We start from the raw sequence: 20,327 nt of genomic DNA, 5'->3' as shown, positions 1-20,327 counted from the left end.
CATCTCTAAATATAAAGCAAAGGGGCAGGAGGAGCCATACCACTCCTAGAGATCTGTGAACAGTTAATTGATGGTTGCTGAGGGAAGGAAAGACATTTCTTTCATCAGGATAGCCATATGTAAGCCACCCATGCACCCGAAAGTAAATCCTCAAAAGGTTTCCATACGTGATCTTTATTAAACATATTGCTCGCTAAAAATAAAGAAGAGAAGCATGAGGAAAGATGGGGGCTGGTTGGTAAAAGGAAGAGGATCAACGGGAGTGAAAGGAATACAGGAATAATGACAGGTGACTGTGATCAAAATAAGGTATTGAGTGTATAAATCAGAATATGCTCATCATTACATATAACTAATATATGCTAAATGTAACTTTTTGAAAAATGAAAAATAAGGCAAAGTATATAGTATATAATTGTATGAAACACCAGAGTGAACCTCATCATTATATACAACTAATATATGCTAAAAGTAACTTTTTGAAAAATGAAAAAATAAGACAGAGGAAAACATCTAGACTTCTGACCTATAGACACACACACATCATGCATGGACACACACACATACACATACACACAATAAAACAATATCAAATTTGAAGAAATGATCCCACAGATAAGGTCTAATAAAAAGCTGGCTTTAAAAACTTGGGGGCAAATCTGAAAAGGGTATTGGCAAGGTTTGATTGAATTAGAATTTTTCATCCTTTTTGCTTTCAATGTCCCTTGTGTGTGCCTACCCAAAACTTGTCCTGTGCTTTCTTCCCTTCTTGGCTTTGTCCCTTTCGATAGCCTCTGCCTATAATGTTCTTTCAGTTGGTCAGCTTGCAAAGTGCCAGCCATCCTCTCATCTCAGTGTGCTCAGTCAGGGAGAGTCTAATGAGTGTCTTTCGTATGCCAATTGGAATTTTTAAAAAGTCAATATGTCACATCTGATTCCAAAGACCTCACTGCTCCAGTACAGCAGTTCTCAGACAAGATCCTTATTTTCCAGGTGAGATAAAAATAAATGGAAGGGGGGCTGGTGAGATGGCTCAGTGGGTAAGAGCACCCGACTGCTCTTCCGAAGGTCAGGAGTTCAAATCCCAGCAACCACATGGTGGCTCACAACTGACTCCCTCTTCTGGAGTGTCTGAGGACAGCTACAGTGTACTTACAATAAATAAATAAATAAATAAATAAATATAAATAAATAAATAAATGGAAGGGAAGAGAGAGATGACTCCATGGTTAAGAGACATCTGCTCTTGCAGCATACCCAAGTTCTATTCTCAGCAACCACATGGTGGTTCACAACTGTCTGTGAGAGCAGTCACTGCACACACAAAGCAGATAAGCATACATAGAGGCAAAATATCCATACACGTTACATAAAAGTAAATGACTTTAAACCTATGGAAGAGAGTTGAGTGTAACTTTCATTTTATCCATTGATTCCATCTTTTCTCATTGCAGTTCAATGATTTCAAGTGTCTAAGCACTCCAGCTCCACAGCTCTCTCTGTGTTCTCCTGGGATCATGTATTTCTTTGCTGTGAAACTGAGTCAACCTGTCCTCTATTTCAGCACAGTACATCCAGCCCTGAATGTCCAGGTCATTCTTTTGTCTCCTAGAACACCCAGCACAACCTCAACTCTCCATTCAGGCACCTTGAAGCCCTTGACAAAATGAGCTGTATTTAATTGGTTCCATAACTAAAACAGGAAGCAAATGTGGGTGTGGAAGCTCTGACCAGCTGCTGACCCAGGCCTCACCCAGGAAAGAAGTAGAGAGGACTTTGGATCATTCTAAATGAATCGCCCAACTGCACAGGGTGCAGTCAATCTCTCGGGGAGTAAGTTTTCTACAGCAAAGAGTTGGGAACCGGAGCAAGAGAGACTTACTTGGCAACCGGGCACAGTAAGGTGAGTGTGTGTGATCAAATGGTTATATGAATTGCTGATGAATGGAGATAAGGGGTTTGTGTCAAATGAGACATGGGGAATGTAAGTGGATGAAAGACGCTGGAGAGGTATATTGGGTGAAAAACATAGAAGGGTGTATTGTACTTATTTTATTGTGTCTGTTCCAAAAACAGAATGGAAGAAGAGAAACTTTTAAAGGTATACCACTCACTGGGTATGGGTTAATGCTGAGACCCACAGGGTAGAAGGATAAAATCAACTCCCACCAGTTATCTTCTGGCCTCCAAGTGTGTAACATGGAAGGCACACATACACACATACACACACAAATAATAAAATGGCCCTAGAAAATTAAACCAGACAACACACACACCCACTACACTGACAATAGACTTCCCTTGAGCACAATGGCCTCCATTTTTCTAATATGTACATGACATTGGAGAAGTCAACACTACTGTCACACTCTGTTTCCTTTTCCAAAATCTAAGAGAACTAAACTCCATGTTCCCCAAGAGTCTTTCTACCTGTGGGACTCTGAGATCAGATAATTCCACTGTACACAAAACAGGATCAAGATAGTAGGAGACATGCAAAGAGTGAAATGGCACAGCCTGGCTTCCGGGAGTGCCTAGCCTCTCCGGGCTTTACTTTTTCATCCATGGGACAAGTTAAAACTGTAAGAGAAGCATTTGTAAAGTGTTGGTTGCCTGGCACTTACCTGGCATATGCCTGGCATTCTCAACAAGCCCTGAAATAGAAGTTTAACATTATCTCTAAGATGGTGTTAACAAATAGGTGGGGTTGAATTGCTCAGGTAAAAATCATTCTTGGTTATTTTAAAGTGTTTAATGTCCTATGTGTGTGCGTGTGCATGCACATGATCAAGTATGTGTGTTCACATGTATATGGAGACCACAGGACTATATAGGGTGTCTCCCTTACTCGCTCTCCAGAGATCCCATCTCTCCTGTCCCACAGGTGCACCTAGCAATAAAGACAATATCAATAGACTTGTTATTATTATTAATTACTGTTATTATACTTTATTTACTTATTGTTTATGGTCACACAAGTGCCACTAAATGTTCTTGGAAATTAGAGAACAAATTTTAGGAATCAGTTCTCTCTTTCCACCACGTGAGTCTCAGGGTCCAAACTCAAGGTCACCAGGCAGAAATGACTTTACCTGCTGAGTCGTCTCACTGGCCCTACACTTGGCTTTTTACAAAAGGTGCTGGGAAATCTAAACCCATATCCTAATGTTTGTTGAGCAAGTGGCTACTGACTGAGCTGCCTCCCCAGCCTCTTGAAGTCTTTTTAAAATGTAAACACAGTATATAAATGATGAGTGATTCTGTTGTATTTCTTTTTCGTCAGCATGAATACAGTAACTTCACCGGGCCCCATGGCCAATTCTGTATATGTGGTGGCACCGCCCAACAGTTATCCTGTGGTCCCAGGAACCGTGCCTCAGATGCCTATTTATCCCAGCAATCAGCCTCAAGTCCATGTGATTTCTGGTCATCTGCCTGGTTTGGTGCCAGCTATGACCGAACCGCCTGCCCAGAGAGTCTTGAAAAAGGGACAAGTCCTAGGGGTAAGTAAGAGGAGTCCACTGTGTGAGCCAGAGACCATGTGCTACAGAGAGAGGAAAGCAGAGGCTTGAGACAGACTAATAGAAATTCCAAATAAGGGGCCAGGGAACAGGATATTTCAGTTAGTAAAGGGCTTAGTGCCATGTCAGCAAACTGAGTGCCATCCACAGAACCCACCTTACATAAGCTGTAGAAATGCACTCATCATCCCAGAACCAGGAAGTCAGAGACAGATAGATGTCTGCGGCTCTCTGCCCAGCCAACCTAGCTTACTTGGTGAGTTCCAAGCTAATGAGAGAACCTGACTTGAAAAAAAAAATGTAAAGGACTCCTGGGGATGATAACCAAGGTAGATGTTGGCCTCATCATACATGTACACACACGTACACACACACACACACACACACACACACACACAAAGATACACAGTGCCTAAGGAACCACACACCCATACCTGTGCATGAACATGCACACACACACACACATATATACATAGGCATGCACATATGCACATACAAACATACATACATACATACATACATACATACATACATACATACAAAAAGAAAGAAAAGAAACTTCAAATAAAGCAGATGGGGCTGGCTTAGCCAAAGCCAGATCTGTTGAAAATCTCTGCAGCAAAAGGAGCCTCAGTATATGGCCTTGTAGTTTCTGATTTGGGCATTTAGGAATAAAGAATAATTAAAAACAAACAAAAAAAAACTAAACAAAACAGCCAAAAAGCAGTGTTCTTGGATGCGGAATCTTTTGCCTCTAAGCATTTGCTTCCAATAGCTTAAGAAGAAAGAAAGTCCAACAAAGACAAAGTTTCCCAAAGGTAGAACAGAGCTCAGGGTTGTTGAATCAAAGCAGAAAAAAGGCAAGCAGGCTAGACAATCAGCAATGCCTGAAAAGCTGGCCCGAATTGCACAAAGGAACTCATTTCATTGCATAGCCCATGAATGACAAGCAGTGATTCTAACCCAGACTGCCCATGTTCCAACCCCAACTCATGTTCTAATATTGCTTGGAGAAGTCTAAAAAGTGGCAACTTGTATATATATATTGGTTTATTTGAGACTTTATTCTCCAAATATACTAATAGGCATAAGAAATGTGGTGCCTATAAATGTATATGTTGCAGCATGGCTTGTAGAGACAGTAGGATGAAAGCAACTGAACTATCCTAATTTTTCTGTTGCTGTGGTAAAATACTCTGAGGGAAAGCAACAGGTAGAAGGAAGATGTTGGTTTGGCTTACAGTTCCAGGCTTACAGTAAGGAAGTGGAAACAGGAATTTGAAGCACCTTACATCACATTCACTCAAGAACAGAGGGAAACAAACACATGTATGCCATCTTCTTGCTCTCCTCTGGCTTTCTTCTATCCTATATAGTTGAGGATTGCTGTCTAGGGAATAGTGTTGCCCACAATGGACTGAGTCTTTCTACATGAATTAGCGATGGAGACAATTCCCCTCAGACATTCCCACAGTCTAACCTAATCCAGACAGTTTCTCATTAATACTGTCTTCCCATGTGATTATAGGTATGCATCAATTTAACATTGGTCAAGCCACTGTGTTGTACTTATAACAGAATGTTGTGCAAATGGTTGTACAATGATTGGGTCTTACTCCAAGGTATGTTATTAATATACTATTAGTATGAACTTGAGGAAACAATATATTCTTTTTATAGCATGTCTGCAGGAAACACACACACACATACAGCTGTATCTGTATTAGTTTCGTATGGCTGCTATAATAAAGTTCCATAAACTGATGGCCAAGAGCAACAGAAATGAATTGTCTCTCAGTTATGAATAATAGATAACTAAGATCAAAGTCTGTCACGGTCATACTCCCTCTAAAGGCATGAAGGCATTATCTCTTCCAGATCTTCCTCCCAGTTTCTAGTAGTGTCTTGGTTTGCTGCAGTACCACTCCAGTTTTCAGATGGCTGTTATGTTTTATGTTGGTTTTTGAGATAGGCCTTGAATTCAGAATCCTGGGTTTTCATTATTTTTTAAAAGTAATGACAATGGTAATATTGGATTGCAGATCACCCTATCCTAACACAATATGAGTCATCTTGACTCATGATATCAGCAATATACCTATATCTATATAAGGTCATATTCAGAGACTAGAACATTAATATATGAATTTGGTAAAGAATAAAGAAAGATAAAATTGGCTCTATGAGGCCAAGAAAACATGCAGGCAAAATAATTACATACAAGGATGCTGAACACAAGGCTGTGTATCATATAAAAAAAACTAGAGGTCACCTTACCTTTCTAACATCGGTGTTATAACTTTCCCCAGAGACTATAGGAAATCCTTAGAGAATATTTTAAAAGGCAGCTAGTGAGTGGTGAAGTGGTTAAGGTAGCAAAGTACTTGCTGAGTTAATGTAAGGACCTGAATTCATATCCCAGATAACCATGTAAAAGCCAAGTACAACAGCATGAGCCTATAATACTTGGGGAAGCAGAGATAAGAGGATCCCTGGAGATTGCTAGTCAGCCATGTTAGTCAATTGGTGAACTCCAGGTTTGGTGAGAGTGCCTGTCTCAGAAAAAAATAAGATGAAGAATGACTGGTGGAGACATCTGATATCTCTCTCTCTCTCTCTCTCTCTCTCTCTCTCACACACACACACACACACACACACACACACACACACACACAATTTAACAACCCAAGAACATGCTAAAGTGCAGAGACACCATTTCTATGTTACCAAGCTACATATTTGAAGAAGAATACTAGAAGGTAATGCCAAAATGTAAGTGCTTGCTTTCTGTGGGGGAGGGAGGTTGACTATAGATAGTTTTAACTTTTTTATTATTACCTTTCTCACATTATCTTTTAGAAAGGGAAACCAAATGGTATTAGAATATAAAGGAAGTACAAAGAAAAGGCAAAATCATGGCTCAGAGGCAAAGGTTTCAGCTTGTGGCTCTCCTGACAGGCCATCCAGATCCTGATCGGCCTGGTGCACATCGGCCTGGGCTCCATCATGATCACCAACCTCTTCAGCCACTATACACCTGTCTCCCTCTATGGAGGTTTCCCCTTCTGGGGAGGCATCTGGGTGAGTAGCTCCTGTCTGATACTCAGGGCGGCCTTGCCAAGCTGTTTGGGAATCTGGAGGTGCTTGCCCAAATGGCTTAGTTAGAGAAGGGTTTGGGAGGGCGTATTACAAAGTGCCATAGGCTGGACTGCTCCCAACTGTGGAAATGTGCTATCTCCCAGTTCAGAAGGCCAAAAGTTCAAGACCAGCAGGTAGCTGGTAGACACCACTGAGGTCTCTCTTACCTCTCAGCTAGCCATCTTCTCCTGGTGTCTTCCCTTTGTATCTGTGCCTACCTTATATCTCAATCTCGTTGTTGTTGTTGTTGTTGTTGTTGTTGTTGTTGTTGTTGTTTTAAATTAGCATACAAAGTAATGGGTTTATTACTGCATTCAGTCTTTTTTGTTCTTATTTGCCTTCTCTCTGGCACTCCTCTCCCTTGCTCCCCAGCTTCCCTCCCATTTGGCCCCTTCTTTCCCTCACTGTTTTAGTTTTATGACCAGGGTGGTCCTAAAGAGCTAAAGATTATGTCACTTGTACCCAGGTGGGGCAGACTTATGAACCTCATGCCTTTTCTTGGAATCCTGGGGCAATACAATGTTAGAAACAGATGATATTTGGACATCATCTAATATAGTGTTCCTCAACATTTAATCAACCATATTCTGTTTTGTAACCTCTATCTGTTCCTTGTAATCTTTCAACTGAATCAAGTTTTAAAACTCAATTTACTTTAAAACAAAAACAAAACAAAACAAAACAAAAAAAAAAAAAAAAAAACAAAGACTGAGCTCCAAAAACATTTAGTCAATAGAGTCTGTGGCCTATAAGGGAATGCCAGGACAGGGAAGTAGGAGTGGGTGGGTTAGTGAGCAGGGGGCAGAGGGATGAGATAGAGGGTTTTCTGGGGGAACCAGGAAAGGAGATAACATTTGAAATGTAAGTAAAGAAAATATCTAGTAAGAAATAAAAAGTCTTTGCAGACCACAGAAAGCACTTCTCCACCAGGCCCAAAGCCATGTGGGAATCAAGAGACTGGCCTTCGAGCTGGAAACTTAGCAATTTACTTACAGTGTATTATTGAGTACTCAGATCAATAGGCATGGACATTTTGTCAGTATCATTCTAATGGATGCTAGGATGGGGGACAGTTCAGTACTATAATATACAAACTGGAAGGCCATATGATAAAGTGTGTATGTCCCCAGGGTCAGAAGATGATCATCTGTAGTGAATCTACAGAAAACCTCAAAACTTATCTTACTGCAGGTCTACTGGATGCTTCAGATGTTACACATTGTGTTCATGGTAACACAACCACTGACATTTTTATGTTCTCTTATTTTAAAATGTTTTAGAAAATGAAAGATGAGATTAGACAACCTTGCTTCTAATTTGGATTAGGCTGGAAACTTCTTATCAACGCCTTCCCAGCAGGTTAGACGATGCAAGAAACTCACTAGCTGAGCTTGAGTCTACTGGTCTGCAGTACGTTTGGAATGTGGAGGTCAATTAAGTCCTTCAGTTCTGCATCCAAATTCTAAGCCCCCACACACAAAGCCACCATGTGCCCATGTGTTGTACTGCGCAAAAGTGCTGTTCCCTTAACCAAATGTTCATCGAGATAGCAAGCTTATTCTATGACTGAAGTACAAAACAGCACCTTTACATTTGATTTCTTGTTTTCCCGTTTCTGTAAACTGGATATACAAACTATTTTTACAGTATTCTGGGATGAATTAAAGTGTGGATTCAAGAAAAGAAGCTGTTTAACTCATTACCCATAGAAGGGCTCAGAGGCCATTTTCGTGGAATACCTAGCATGGTAGCTATGCTTTGTTTCTCTGAAAAGCTCCATGGCTTTCATTAGGTTCTCAAGGTTATCTGTGACTCAATCCTACAGTTCTTCCTCCGTGCTGGTTTATTGCCTTTGGATTCTCTCATCTTTTCCTGGTACCTCCCCACCACACACACACACACACACACACACACACGCACACGCACACGCACACGCACACCCTGTTCTGCCCCTCTCCAACTTCCTTTCTTTTTTGTTTGTCCCTCACCTCCCTGTGACTCAAACACAAAGTTTCCCATAAGTATCCCAACTCCAGGATGACCTAAGAAGTCAAACAACACCTGCCTTTCCCATAAAATAATAATAAAATGGGGTATGTGATCCTATAGCCTCACCAGCCTACAGAATCATAAGGATGTATCCTTCAAAGAACTTGTTCTGACTCTCGTCCTCCCAGGCTGCAATTTCCTTAGATTCTGAACTGACCGACTTGGAGTTCAATTCCCCTCCCTCCTCCCAACTCTCTACGGATTAGACGTGTGTTGAAACATCTCATAATGTCACTGCTACCCACTAGTTTACTGTGTCATTTTAGATTCCCCTGAGTGTGTGCTAGTACCAGGAAGTGCCCAACATCCCAAGTACCCTGGGGGCCTTCGGCTAACAACCTTCTTGCCTTTGTCTTCCGGTGTTTTGCTGTTATTTTCGTTCACTGTTGTTCTTTGTCACGTTCTTAACTCTGTCTCTCCCTTTCCAGTCTCTATCAATTACTAATCTCTATCAAGTACTAATCTCTATCAATTACTAACGCCCTCCTCCCAAACAAAGAAGCACCTTCTTTGGCACCTCCAGGGGACTAACAAAGAGAGAGAGAGAGAGAGAAAGAGAGAGAGAGAGGAAGGGAGAGAGAGAGAGAGGAAGGAAGGGAGAGAGAGAGAGAAGAAGAAGAAGGAGGAGGAGGAGGAGGAGGGAGGGAGGAAGAAAGGAAGGGAGGGAGGGAGGGAGGGAGAGAGAGAGGGAGAGAGAGAGAGAGAGAAAGAAAGAAAGAAAGAAAGAAAGAAAGAAAGAAAGAAAGAAAGGAAGAAAGAAAGAAAAGAGAGAGAGAGAAAGAATGAAAGAAAGAAAGAAAGAAAGAAAGAAAGAAAGAAAGAAAGAAAGAAAGAAAGGAAGGAAGAAAGAAAGAAAAGAGAGAGAGAGAAAGAAAGAAAGAAAGAAAGAAAGAAAGAAAGAAAGAAAGGAAGGAAGAAAGGAAGGAAGGAAGGAAGGAAGGAAGGAAGGAAGGAAGGAAGGAAGGAAGGAAGGAAGGAAGAAAGAAAGGGAACTCAGCTTTCTTCCCTCCCTTCCTTCCTAACACATCTCCATAAGAGAAAACCTGTGGAACTGAGAATTGCTTCTCCAATGACAGAAATACAGTAGGACATTTTCCTTGGAAGAGAAGCAACTGAAATAAGTGCACACTGTAGATAACTATGCATCTGCCCCAAGAGGGAAGACTAGGATGAAGGCTAAGACACTGAGTCTGAAGCCAAGCTACCTGGGTTTGATCTCCAGCCTTGCTACTTGCTTAGTGCTCTTGACTGAATTATTTAAAAGCCCATAAGCCTCATCCTGCCCATATTTTTAAATTTGCTTTATTCATTTTTAAAATTTTACACATAGTGTGATCACATTTACCCCCATTACCCTCTTTTATTCCTCTTCCCACTCCTCCTGACCCCACTTCCCCAGTAGTGCATCTCCTACTTTCATGATGTTTTGTCTTTTGACCCACTGCATTTAATCATAGCTTCTTGTACGAGCGTGGGTGAGGAGGTATTTGTTGGAGCATGGCATCTTACTAGGCGCTACACGGCTTAAGAAAATGACATATGCACAGATTTTTGCTATCTTTATAAAGGAAATAATATTATTAGGTGGACTCAAGGTTTAAGAAAAATATTACTTGTGGATGGAGGAAAGATTACTAATGAGGATAGGATGGGGACAATGTTCTCAAATTAGACTGTAGAACTCTATAAATATACTACAAATACTAGGATTGTGTGCTTTACATCAATGAATGATAAACGAATGAATGAATTCCTCACAGCCCCCCAACAGAGCCATTTCTTAAAGCACCTCAAGTAGAACCCTGCATCTTAGCTGATGCTCTCTCAGACCACCACTGCTAACACACTGGGCCAAGGCAAGTGATCCCTCAACCGCATTGACTACAGATCGCTAATATTGGCAAGAAATTCACCCCTCATGTTCTGCTCAGCATCAGAGACTCACGTTCATTATCTAAGTGGTTGGACAGAACCCATTCAGTCACGCAACAGAAAAGACCAATGCTGAGTTCTTCTGGGAACACAGCAATGAAGTCAGCACTCTCCCCCTTCCCTCCAGAGCCCCACACTTCATGAATCCCGAGATAAAACCTGGAAAGCAACAGATGGTGAAGATCTGTAAGCAAACAGCAGGAGATGGGCTAATGTCAATTGACTACTGTGAATGAGGCACTGTAAATGTGAGGCATACATTTTCACAATGATGCCTAAAAAGATAGCAATGTTCGCTTTTTTTCATATTAGGAAATAAAGACTTAAACAAGTTAATAACACACCAAAGATGGCTTAAGTTTCAAACCAAACTTCAAAACCTGTTCTGGTGGATTGTAAAAATCCTGATTCTCCTATCCCTGCTCTGTCCCTTAGCAAATCATCACACACTTTCTCTGCCATTGTAGATCTGGGGTCTCCATAAGTTACTCTGGATGTGAGAGAATAGATGCACTCTCAGAACCAGATTCCTCGGGAAGGGCGCCTGACGCTAACCCTTGGTGAGTTCTCAATCTTGTGCACAAGTTTATCATTTCAGGATCTCTCTCAGTGGCGGCAGAAACTCAGCCCAATTCACCTTGCCTGGTAAGTCATATTCTGAGGCTGTCTGTCCCAGATGGGGACTGATAGTGTCACAGTGGGGAAAAGGACTGACCAACAAACCTCCTCTTACTCTTGCACTGATAACACAAGGGCACCCTCATGCATGCTAACTCTTGCATACAGGACACACACACACACCTCTTATAGAGAAGGGGCAATGCTGCCACCACTCCTAAGGTGTCAGAATGGGAAGAAAGACAGAGAGAGAGGACTGACTAGCTTGCATAGAAGGCCCTCCCAGGAGCAGAAACAAAGCTCTGAGGAGTCCAGGACACACTACACAGACAAGGAACTGAGTATGTCCATAGCTTGTAGCACACTCAGGCCTCCAGCCATTCCTGCCGGGGCCAGTAAAGGCCCCAGCACCTGCTTCACTAAGAAATCCAGCATCTGAACTCTGCAGACTGACAAAGAGAGACGTTTTTGTGCTTCCCTGGAAATGAACTCTGCTTTCTTGACGAGCAGGTTGTCCAGAGATCAAGGTTCCTACAATTAGATGAGCTCTTTTGGAAAATACCCAGAAAGGAAGTTTAACATATCTTGACATACCTCTCTGTGCAGGAAGCATAAAGGGTTTCATGCCACTGGACTATGACTTTCATAAATAGCTACAATGGTAAAGACTACGTGTGGTCTGTTTTTAACAGTACAGATGGGGAGAGGAGACATGTTGAAGCTGAAGTGCCAGCTCTGCCCCTCTTCCCCTCCCCCCCTGACCCTGTATGTCTTCTCCAGCTGAATGGCAGTGTGGGCTTGAACATCTTCAGCGCCATCTGTTCTGCGGTGGGCATCATGCTCTTCATCACAGACATCAGTATCTCATCAGGATACATCTACCCTAGCTACTACCCTTACCAGGAGAACTTGGGTGTGGTGAGTGTCCTTAAACAAAGGTCTCTGCCTTTATTTAGCTATGTTCAGACCTTACCAGAAAGGCCCTGCCAACCAAGCCCTCCCACTGAACATTGTCAGCAAAGGAAGTGCTCTTGGGGCCAGGACAGGGTTTAAAGTCCTCATCCTTCCCTCAGCTTTTACTGCCTTGTGAGATAGTTAAGTGCCTTGTAGCACTGGAAAAATCAAACAGGACGATGCAGAAATACCAGCTGCCAATTTATTACCAGCTGTCCGCCATCTCCGCTTTCCTGCCAGCTATGTAGACCAAGGTTCAAGAGCCACTTTTTCCCTCCTTTAAAAACTCTCTTGTTTATATTTTTAGGTTACTACGCAGTTTCATCGTGACACATACCTGTCACCCTCTGTCCTCAGTTGCTCCCTTTCTACCTCCCATCCACCCTTCACCTCCAGTTGCTTCCCTTTCTTCCCCACAAATTAGTTCCAGCTTTTACTTGCTTTCTACTTTATTTTATTTTTAACGATTTATTTGTTTTATTCTGTGTGTACAAGTGTTTTGTGGTCATGTACATCTGTATATGACACATGTATGCCTGGTTCCCATGGAGGTCAGAAGAGACCCTTGAATACCCTGGAACTGGAGTTACACATAGTTATGAGCCACCATGTGGATGCTGGGAACTGAACCCAGGCCTTCAGCAAAAGCAGCCCTTGGTATCAACCACAGAAACATCTCTCCATCCCCCACCTCCTTTATGACAATTTCCTCCTTTCTCAAGATTCCCCTTCTAGCATTATGACCAACAAAACATAAACACACACACACACACTAAAATCTAGGTTCCACATATGAGAGAAAACATGCACCATTCATCTTCCTGAATTCTGCATATTTCTCTTAACATAATAGCTTCTAGTTGCATTCATTTTCTTGCAAATGTCAGGATGTACACAAGATCAGGCTCTGCAGCAGCCCCTCACAGGGGGAGGCTAGGATTGCCAGACCCTAACAAACTTTTTCTGCAGAGCCAGATGGGCGTTTAGGCTTCTCTGGATATACCCTTCCTGTCACACACAACAGAAAACAGTAACTGAATGAGCATGGCTAAACAATGGCAGGATCAGCTCCAACAGCTGTCACCTGCTCACCTGTACTACAACCAGCACCATGTAATAGAAATAGAAGATGGGGTGCATATAGGATTTCAGATTCTCCTCTTGCCACATTGAAAAAATACAACTAATATTTTAACTTTTTAATTAGCATACACTATTAAAAGAAGAAGTGATGGCCAAGGAAGGGAGAGAGGTCTGGGTCTGTAGAGACAGGCTCTGCATCAGGTTCTTTGTTCACTCCAGCCACTATGGTGGAGATCAGCTCCAGGTCTCAGGGAGTGAGGACATCTAGGAAGAGTGATTACTGCACAGAGAGACAGACAGACAGCATGGTAGAGACTTTGGGGATAGTTCTGGATCATATAGCAGAATAGACAGTGGCAGGTCCTATAGGTTTTGGAAGAAGGGAGGAGGCTGTAACCCACCACATAGGCCTGTGACAAAGGGAGGGGAAAGGGTTGTACATTGCCAGCAAAGAAGGAAGGATTCTTGCTAATGTGGGACTTAGAAGATGTGAGAGAGATGAGGAGCAGAGCCACATTTAGTTCAGGTGTAGTACGAGTCGGGAATATTTTCATTTTGAGCAGTGATTCTTTGATGTCCAGGTGGGTTTTACACCAACAACACACATCAGTTTGGGCCTCAGCATTAATCTGGTACTCATCAGCTACAGTGATACTGAGATAATTAGGCAGCTTTGGTCATGTTCTTTCAACCTGCCCCTGGACCACAGCCTCACCCAAGAGACCAAATTCTCCTCCCCTCCTTCACCCTTCCCCAGCCCCTGTCAGCCTGACCTCCTCAAAGCTCTCTTCATCATGGCAGTCAGCCTGATCCTTTTGATATGAAAGTCATGTGTATCCTCTACACAACCCATTTTACTAAGAAATTATCCCTGAAGCAACCATTTCCTTAACATATGAACCTCCTTCCCGTAAAGGATATTGCGATGTATCATAAAATAACCATTTTCCACCCATATTATAGCATCATAAAAATCTGGGAGACATTTGCCCCATAAGGTTCAGGGAGGGAGACTTTGCCAAGGCCACACAGATGATCCATTGTTGAGTCTCATCGAACTCCTGGCCCAGCACTGATGCCATCCCGGTTTCTTCTGATTCCAGAGAACAGGCGTGGCTATTTCTAGTGTGCTACTCATCTTCTGCCTCTTGGAGCTCAGCATTGCAAGTGTGTCCTCCCACTTTGGCTGCCAAGTGGCCTGTTGTCACTACAACAATGTGAGTCCTAGGGCTCTTTGTGGGTAGAAATACACCCCAATTTGATGGGATACTAACAGGGTCTCTGTGAATTCCATTCCAGCTAAAGAGGAGGAAGTGGGAAAATATCTATGGGCCTCAGTGTTTGTCTTTAATGAGCCTTTATTACTGGGGTACCTTAGTCTACTTTCTGTTGTTATCACTAGGCTGGGAAACTTATAAAATAAAAAGGTTTACTTGCCTCTCAGCTCCAGTGGCTGGAGTATCTAAACATCATTAACCTGGGGTACTTCTGAGCAGTGGCTTTCTCTGCCTGAGTTATAATATAAAAGAGAAGGAAAAGAAGAATGCTCTGGTTTAGAAAGGCTCAAGCACATGAGGTGGTCTTGCTTTGTTATAACATCCTCCTGTGAAAACTAGCCCTCTCCCTGAGCCAATCATAAATCCATTTACGAAAGTGGTATCCATAGCCTGATTGCCATCCACCAGACCTCACCTCCTGCAGGTTCCATCACCTCAGCAGCACCATGCCAGAGTGTAGGCTTCCAGCATCGAACCTCTAGAGGACTATTCTATCCTTAGTGTAGTGTGTACCTGCTGTGTGCTTTTGTTTTTCAGCCAGGTGTGGTCATTCCAAATGTCTATGCAGCAAACCCAGTGGTCATCCCAGAACCACCAAACCCAATACCAAGTTATTCCGAAGTAGTTCAAGACTCCAGATAAGTGAACCTGAAGATTCTAGAGACCAAGTGACATCCTCTCCTACCTAGACTCCTATAAACCAAGTTCTTCCTTTCCTGACGAAGGGTAAATATCTTTCTTGTGGCCTAAATTATAGACTCTTGCTTCAACTCACCCTGGAAAAATCTCTATTAAAACGAGATGGGAGATTGAAATGGATTCAAATAAAGATGCTCTAGCAGGACACATGCATCTGTATGATGTCAGACATCCCTACACTAGCCTTTGTGTACTCACATTCATGAAATCCCTGCCTTCAGGAGTTTTTAGGATGGAGAAATGGCTATTTCATCTTCCAAACTTTCCTTTGCCAGTCATTCAGTCATTTTTTTCCTTTTTTTTATTTGTTTATTACGTATTTCCTCAATTACATTTCCAATGCTGTCCCAAAAGTCCCCCATATCCTCCCCCCCCCACTTCCCTACCCGCCCATTCCCATTTATTTTTGGCCCTGGCGTTCCCCTGTACTGGGGCATATAAAGTTTGCAAGTCCAATGGACCTCTCTTTCCAGTGATGGCCGACTAGGCCATCTTTTGATACATATGCAGCTAGAGTCAAGAGCTCCGGGGTACTGGTTAGTTCATAATGTTGTTCCACCTATAGGGTTGCAGATCCCTTTAGCTCCTTGGGTACTTTCTCTAGCTCCTCCATTGGGAGCCCTTTAGCTCCTTGGGTACTTTCTCTAGCTCCTCCATTGGGGGCCGTGTGACCCATCCAATAGCTGACTGTGAGCATCCACTTCTGTGTTTGCTAGGCCCCGGCATAGTCTCACAAGAGACAGGAGAAGGAGAAAGAGGAGAAAGATTGCCAGCTCAAGTACTCCTCAAAAAATATATTTAACAAAATCATAGAAGAAAATCTACCTTAAGAAAATGAAGGCACAGCATACCCAAACTTATGGGACACAGTGATAGCACTGCTAAGAGGAAAGTTCATAGCACGAAGTACCTTCATAAAGAAATTAGAAAGATCTTGTACTAGCAACTTAACATCACATCTGAAATCCCTTGAACAAAAAGAAGTAAACACATACAAGAAGAGTAGATGGCAGGAAATAATCAAACTCAGGGCTGAAATCAATAGAATAGAAATAAAGAGAACAATACAAAGAATCAATGAAACAAACAGCTGGTTCTTCGAGAATATCAACAAGATAGAAAAATCCTTATCCAAACTAACTAAAAGGCAGAAAGAGAATATCCAAATTAACAAAATCAGAAGTGAAAAGATTGACATAACAGACACCAAGGAACTCCAAATAATCAGTTGGTCATACTTCAAAAACTTGTACTCCACAAAATTGGGAAACCTAAAAGAAATGTACAGTTTCCCTGATAGATACCACTTGCCAGAGTTAAATCAAAATCAGGCAAACAATTTAAATAGACTTATAACCCTTAAGGAGATAAGAAGCAGTCATTAAAATTCTCCCAACCCGGGGTTGGGGATTTAGCTCAGTGGTAGAGCACTTGCCTAGCAAGCACAAGGCCCTGGGTTAGATCCTCAGCTCTGGAAAAAGAAAAAAGAAATTCTCCCAAACCACCCACCAAAACAAAAACAAAAACAGGAAAACAGGGGCAAATGGTTTTAGTGCAGAATTCTATCAGTTTCAAAAAAGAGCTAACACCAATACTCCTCAAATTATTTAGAAACAGAAGGAACATTACCAAATTCATTTTATGTGGCCACAATCACCAAACTACACAAAGACTCAACAAAGAAAGAATATTACAGACCAATTTCCTTCATGAGCTTTGATGCAAAAACATTCAATAAAATACTTGCAAATCAAAGCCAAGAGCACATCAAAAACATACATCATAATTATGTAGGCTTCATCCCAGAGATGTGGGGGTGGTTCAGCATATAGAAATCTGTCAACACATAGACAAACTGAAAGAAAAAAAATCACATGATCATCTCATTAGATTCTGAAAAAAAGTCTTTGACAAAATCCTGGTCTGAGCTGCCCCCTAAAGTCCTGTTGGTGTCAATGGATCATGCCACTGTGAAGCCATAGATGCATAGCCTGTGCTGCCCCCTGAGGCCATGGTAATGTCCATAGTTGGGATGCTTCCAAGGGCCTTGTCTGAGTATGAGCCAGCTATAGCCTGGGGCCATGTTCGTGGTATATGTTGTCACTAGAAACCATGTAGAAGCCCATGATCTGTACTCCCACTAACTGTAAAGAACAAGGAAGCTACTTTTGCAATGATATCAATAATTGCAGACACATAGTTGAGAAAGAGGAAGATGGAAGGCTTCTGTAACCGCCAATACCCTACCCACAACCCAAAAAAAAGCAGCCTAAACAGGAAACCACTGAAGAGAAGTCTTAAAAGGTATACTATGGTGTACAGACAGGAGCCTAGCATGTCTGTCCTCTGAGAGGCCCAACAAGCAGCTGACTGAGACAGATGCAGATACTTATACCCAACCATTGGACTGAAGTTGGGGACCCCTGTTGTTGAATTAGAGAAAGGATGGAAGAAGCTCAGGGGGAGGGTAACCCCATAGGAAGACCAGCAGTCTCAATTAACCCGGACCCCTGAGATCTCTCAGACACTAAGCCACCAACCAGACAGCATAGACGAGCTGGTCCAAGGCCCCCAACACATATACAGTAGAAGACTGCCTGGTCTGACCTCAGTGGGAGAAGACTCGAAGACTCACCTAACCCTCAATAAACTTGAGGCCCCAGGGACTGGGGAGGCCTGACAGGGGGAGAAGGGCATCCTCTTGGAGACAGGGAGGAGGAGGAATGGGATGAGGAACTGGGGGAGGAGGGACCAGGAGAGGGGCAACAGATGGACTGTAAGAAAAATAAAAGTAATTTTTTTAAAGTGCCATAAAGATGCTGAAGTAGTTAGTTCTCCACTGTTGATGGCTTTTTACAGGGGTGCACAAGAGGAAAGACTCAGTTCTATTTAAGGTCCAGTCCACTGAGAGTTTGACTATGCTCCATTGAGTAGATAGATAACACAAAGTGGACTTCATTTTGTCATTGCTTTGTTTTTCTTTGAAGGTGGGGTCATAAGGTGGGATTAGACATGAAAGAAATTAGTGTGATTGGGGTGCATGACGTGAAATTCCCAACTAATAAAAATTCTATGTTAAAAGGGGGGAAAAGAGAAAATAATAGTAAAGTATCTTGAGTTATTATTCTAATGAAGCAAGTAAAAAACCTTTTTAAAAAAATATATTCTTTTTTCCCAAGATTTATTTATTTATTTATTTTATGTATATGAGTACACTGTCACTGTCTTCGGACATACCAGAAGAGGGTATCAGATCCCATTACAGACAGTTGTGAGCCACCATGTGGTTGCTGAGAATTGAACTCAGGACCTCTGGAAGAGTAGTCGGTGCTCTTAACCACTGAGCCATCTCTCCAGCCCATGAAAAACCTTTATGACAAGAACTTTAAGTCTTTAAAAAAAAATTGAAGAAGCTATCAATATCAAAAGATGGAAAGATCACCCATGCTCATGGATTAATATGATTACCATAGTAAAAATGGCCATCTTACAAAAAGCAATCTACAGATTTAATGTAATCCCTGTTGGAGTACATTGTGTGAAGGTATGTCTCTGTATATTCAATTGTTAATTCTATACCAGCAGAAAGCTAAATACTGGCAGGTTTTTAGTATTGTTATTTCTATGGCCCATCACCAGTCTGATATTTTGTAAATATTCATTCTTCTTCATCTGCCTAAGGCAATCTAGAATTGTATCTGGTTGGCTATAATAAATATCTGATGGCCAATAGTTGGGTAAGAAGTGGAAGACAGAGCTTCCAGGCAGACAGAGGAACACTGGGAGAAGAATGAGACTCGCACATAAACAGAGGGATCAGAGCAGAACAGAGAGGTAGATCTGGCCACGTGATAGGGCATAGTGCCAGGATTAGTCAGGTTAGAGTACTCAAGAGATTGCCCATAAAAAGGCCTAAGCATAAAAATACTAAAATTCCTCTATGCCATTATATCGCAGTCAGGTCTAAGAAAGTCCGGCTGTAAATCCCTATCAGAATTTCAACATAATCTTTATAGACCTTGAAAGAATAATACTCAACTTCATCTGGAAAAAAATACAAATTGTACAATCTTGTACAATAAAAGAACTTCCAGAGGTATCACCATCCCTGGTCTCAAGCTCTACTACAGGGCTATAGCAACAACAGCCACACTGTGAAAACAGATAGGTTGATCAATGAAATCAAATTGAAGACCCAGATGGAAATTCACACACCTATGAACACCTGATTTTTCACAGAAGTAGACAATAGGAAAAAGAAAGCATCTTCTGAAATGTAAATGAAGAAAAATATCTAATAAAAATTACAAAAAAGAAAGCATCTTCAACAAATGGTGCTGGTCTAAATAGATGCTGGCGAGTAGAAGAACGCAAATAGATCCATATCTATCACCCTGCACAAAACTCAAGTTCAAAAGATTTTCACTAACACCACATCTGACAAAGGGCTAATATCCAAAATATTTAAAGAACTCAAGAAACTAGGCATCAACAAACCAAATAATTCAATTTAAAATTGAGATGCATATCTAAACAGAGAATTCTCAACAGTGGAATCTCAAATCTGTTTAGATATGCATCTCAATTTTAAATTGAAAATCTTTTCCTATTTTCTAGGTTGCCATTTTGTCTATTGACAGTCTTTGCCGTACAGAGGCTTTTCAGTTTCATGAGATTCCATTTAAGTGTTGATCTTGGGCCTGCACTATTGGTGTTCTTTGCAGAAACTTATCCTTGTGCCAATTATTTCAAGGGTATTCTCCATTTTCTCTTCTATCACATTTAGTGTATCTGGTTTTATGTTGATGCCTTTGAGCCACTTGAACTTGAGTACAAATGAATATTATTACAGGCATAAGATTGAATTTTAGAGATGTTTTGATTTGCATTTCAAAAGAAATGTTCAATATCTTTACCCATCAGGGAAATGCAAATCAAAACATCTCTAAAATTCAATCTTATGCCTGTCATAATATCCAAGATCCAAAACACAAGTGACAGCTTATGCTGTGAAGGATGTGGATCAAGGGTGTACACTCCTCCATTGACAGTAGGA

At 41.7% G+C, this 20,327-nt stretch overlaps 1 protein-coding gene across 1 annotated transcript; it reads left to right on the top strand.

Moving 5' to 3' along the window:
- Positions 1–1,783: 1,783 nt before the first annotated feature.
- On the top strand, positions 1,784–15,416 carry Ms4a8a (membrane-spanning 4-domains, subfamily A, member 8A). The gene is made up of 7 exons (NM_022430.2): positions 1,784–1,903; positions 3,284–3,503; positions 6,480–6,602; positions 11,226–11,285; positions 12,039–12,176; positions 14,399–14,512; positions 15,110–15,416. Exons 1-7 carry the CDS (start codon positions 1,791–1,793, stop codon positions 15,212–15,214), a joined length of 873 nt encoding a protein of 290 aa, NP_071875.2. The 5' UTR covers positions 1,784–1,790; the 3' UTR covers positions 15,215–15,416.
- Positions 15,417–20,327: the final 4,911 nt, after the last annotated feature.

This window comes from Mus musculus, chromosome 19, assembly GCF_000001635.26.
Source record: "Mus musculus strain C57BL/6J chromosome 19, GRCm38.p6 C57BL/6J".
Taxonomy (NCBI): domain Eukaryota; kingdom Metazoa; phylum Chordata; class Mammalia; order Rodentia; family Muridae; genus Mus; species Mus musculus.
This window is presented reverse-complemented; position numbering and strand designations above follow the sequence as displayed.

What these genes read in the sequence shown, in the direction of transcription:
- Ms4a8a (NM_022430.2), top strand. Translation starts at nt 1,791, where the DNA reads ATGAATCGCCCAACTGCACAGGGTGCAGTCAATCTCTCGGGGAGTAAG. An exon ending in AGCCCAATTCACCTTGCCTG is followed by an intron (nt 11,286 to 12,038) that starts GTAAGTCATATT and finishes TGTCTTCTCCAG; the next exon opens with CTGAATGGCAGTGTGGGCTT. An exon ending in CCTGTTGTCACTACAACAAT is followed by an intron (nt 14,513 to 15,109) that starts GTGAGTCCTAGG and finishes TTTGTTTTTCAG; the next exon opens with CCAGGTGTGGTCATTCCAAA.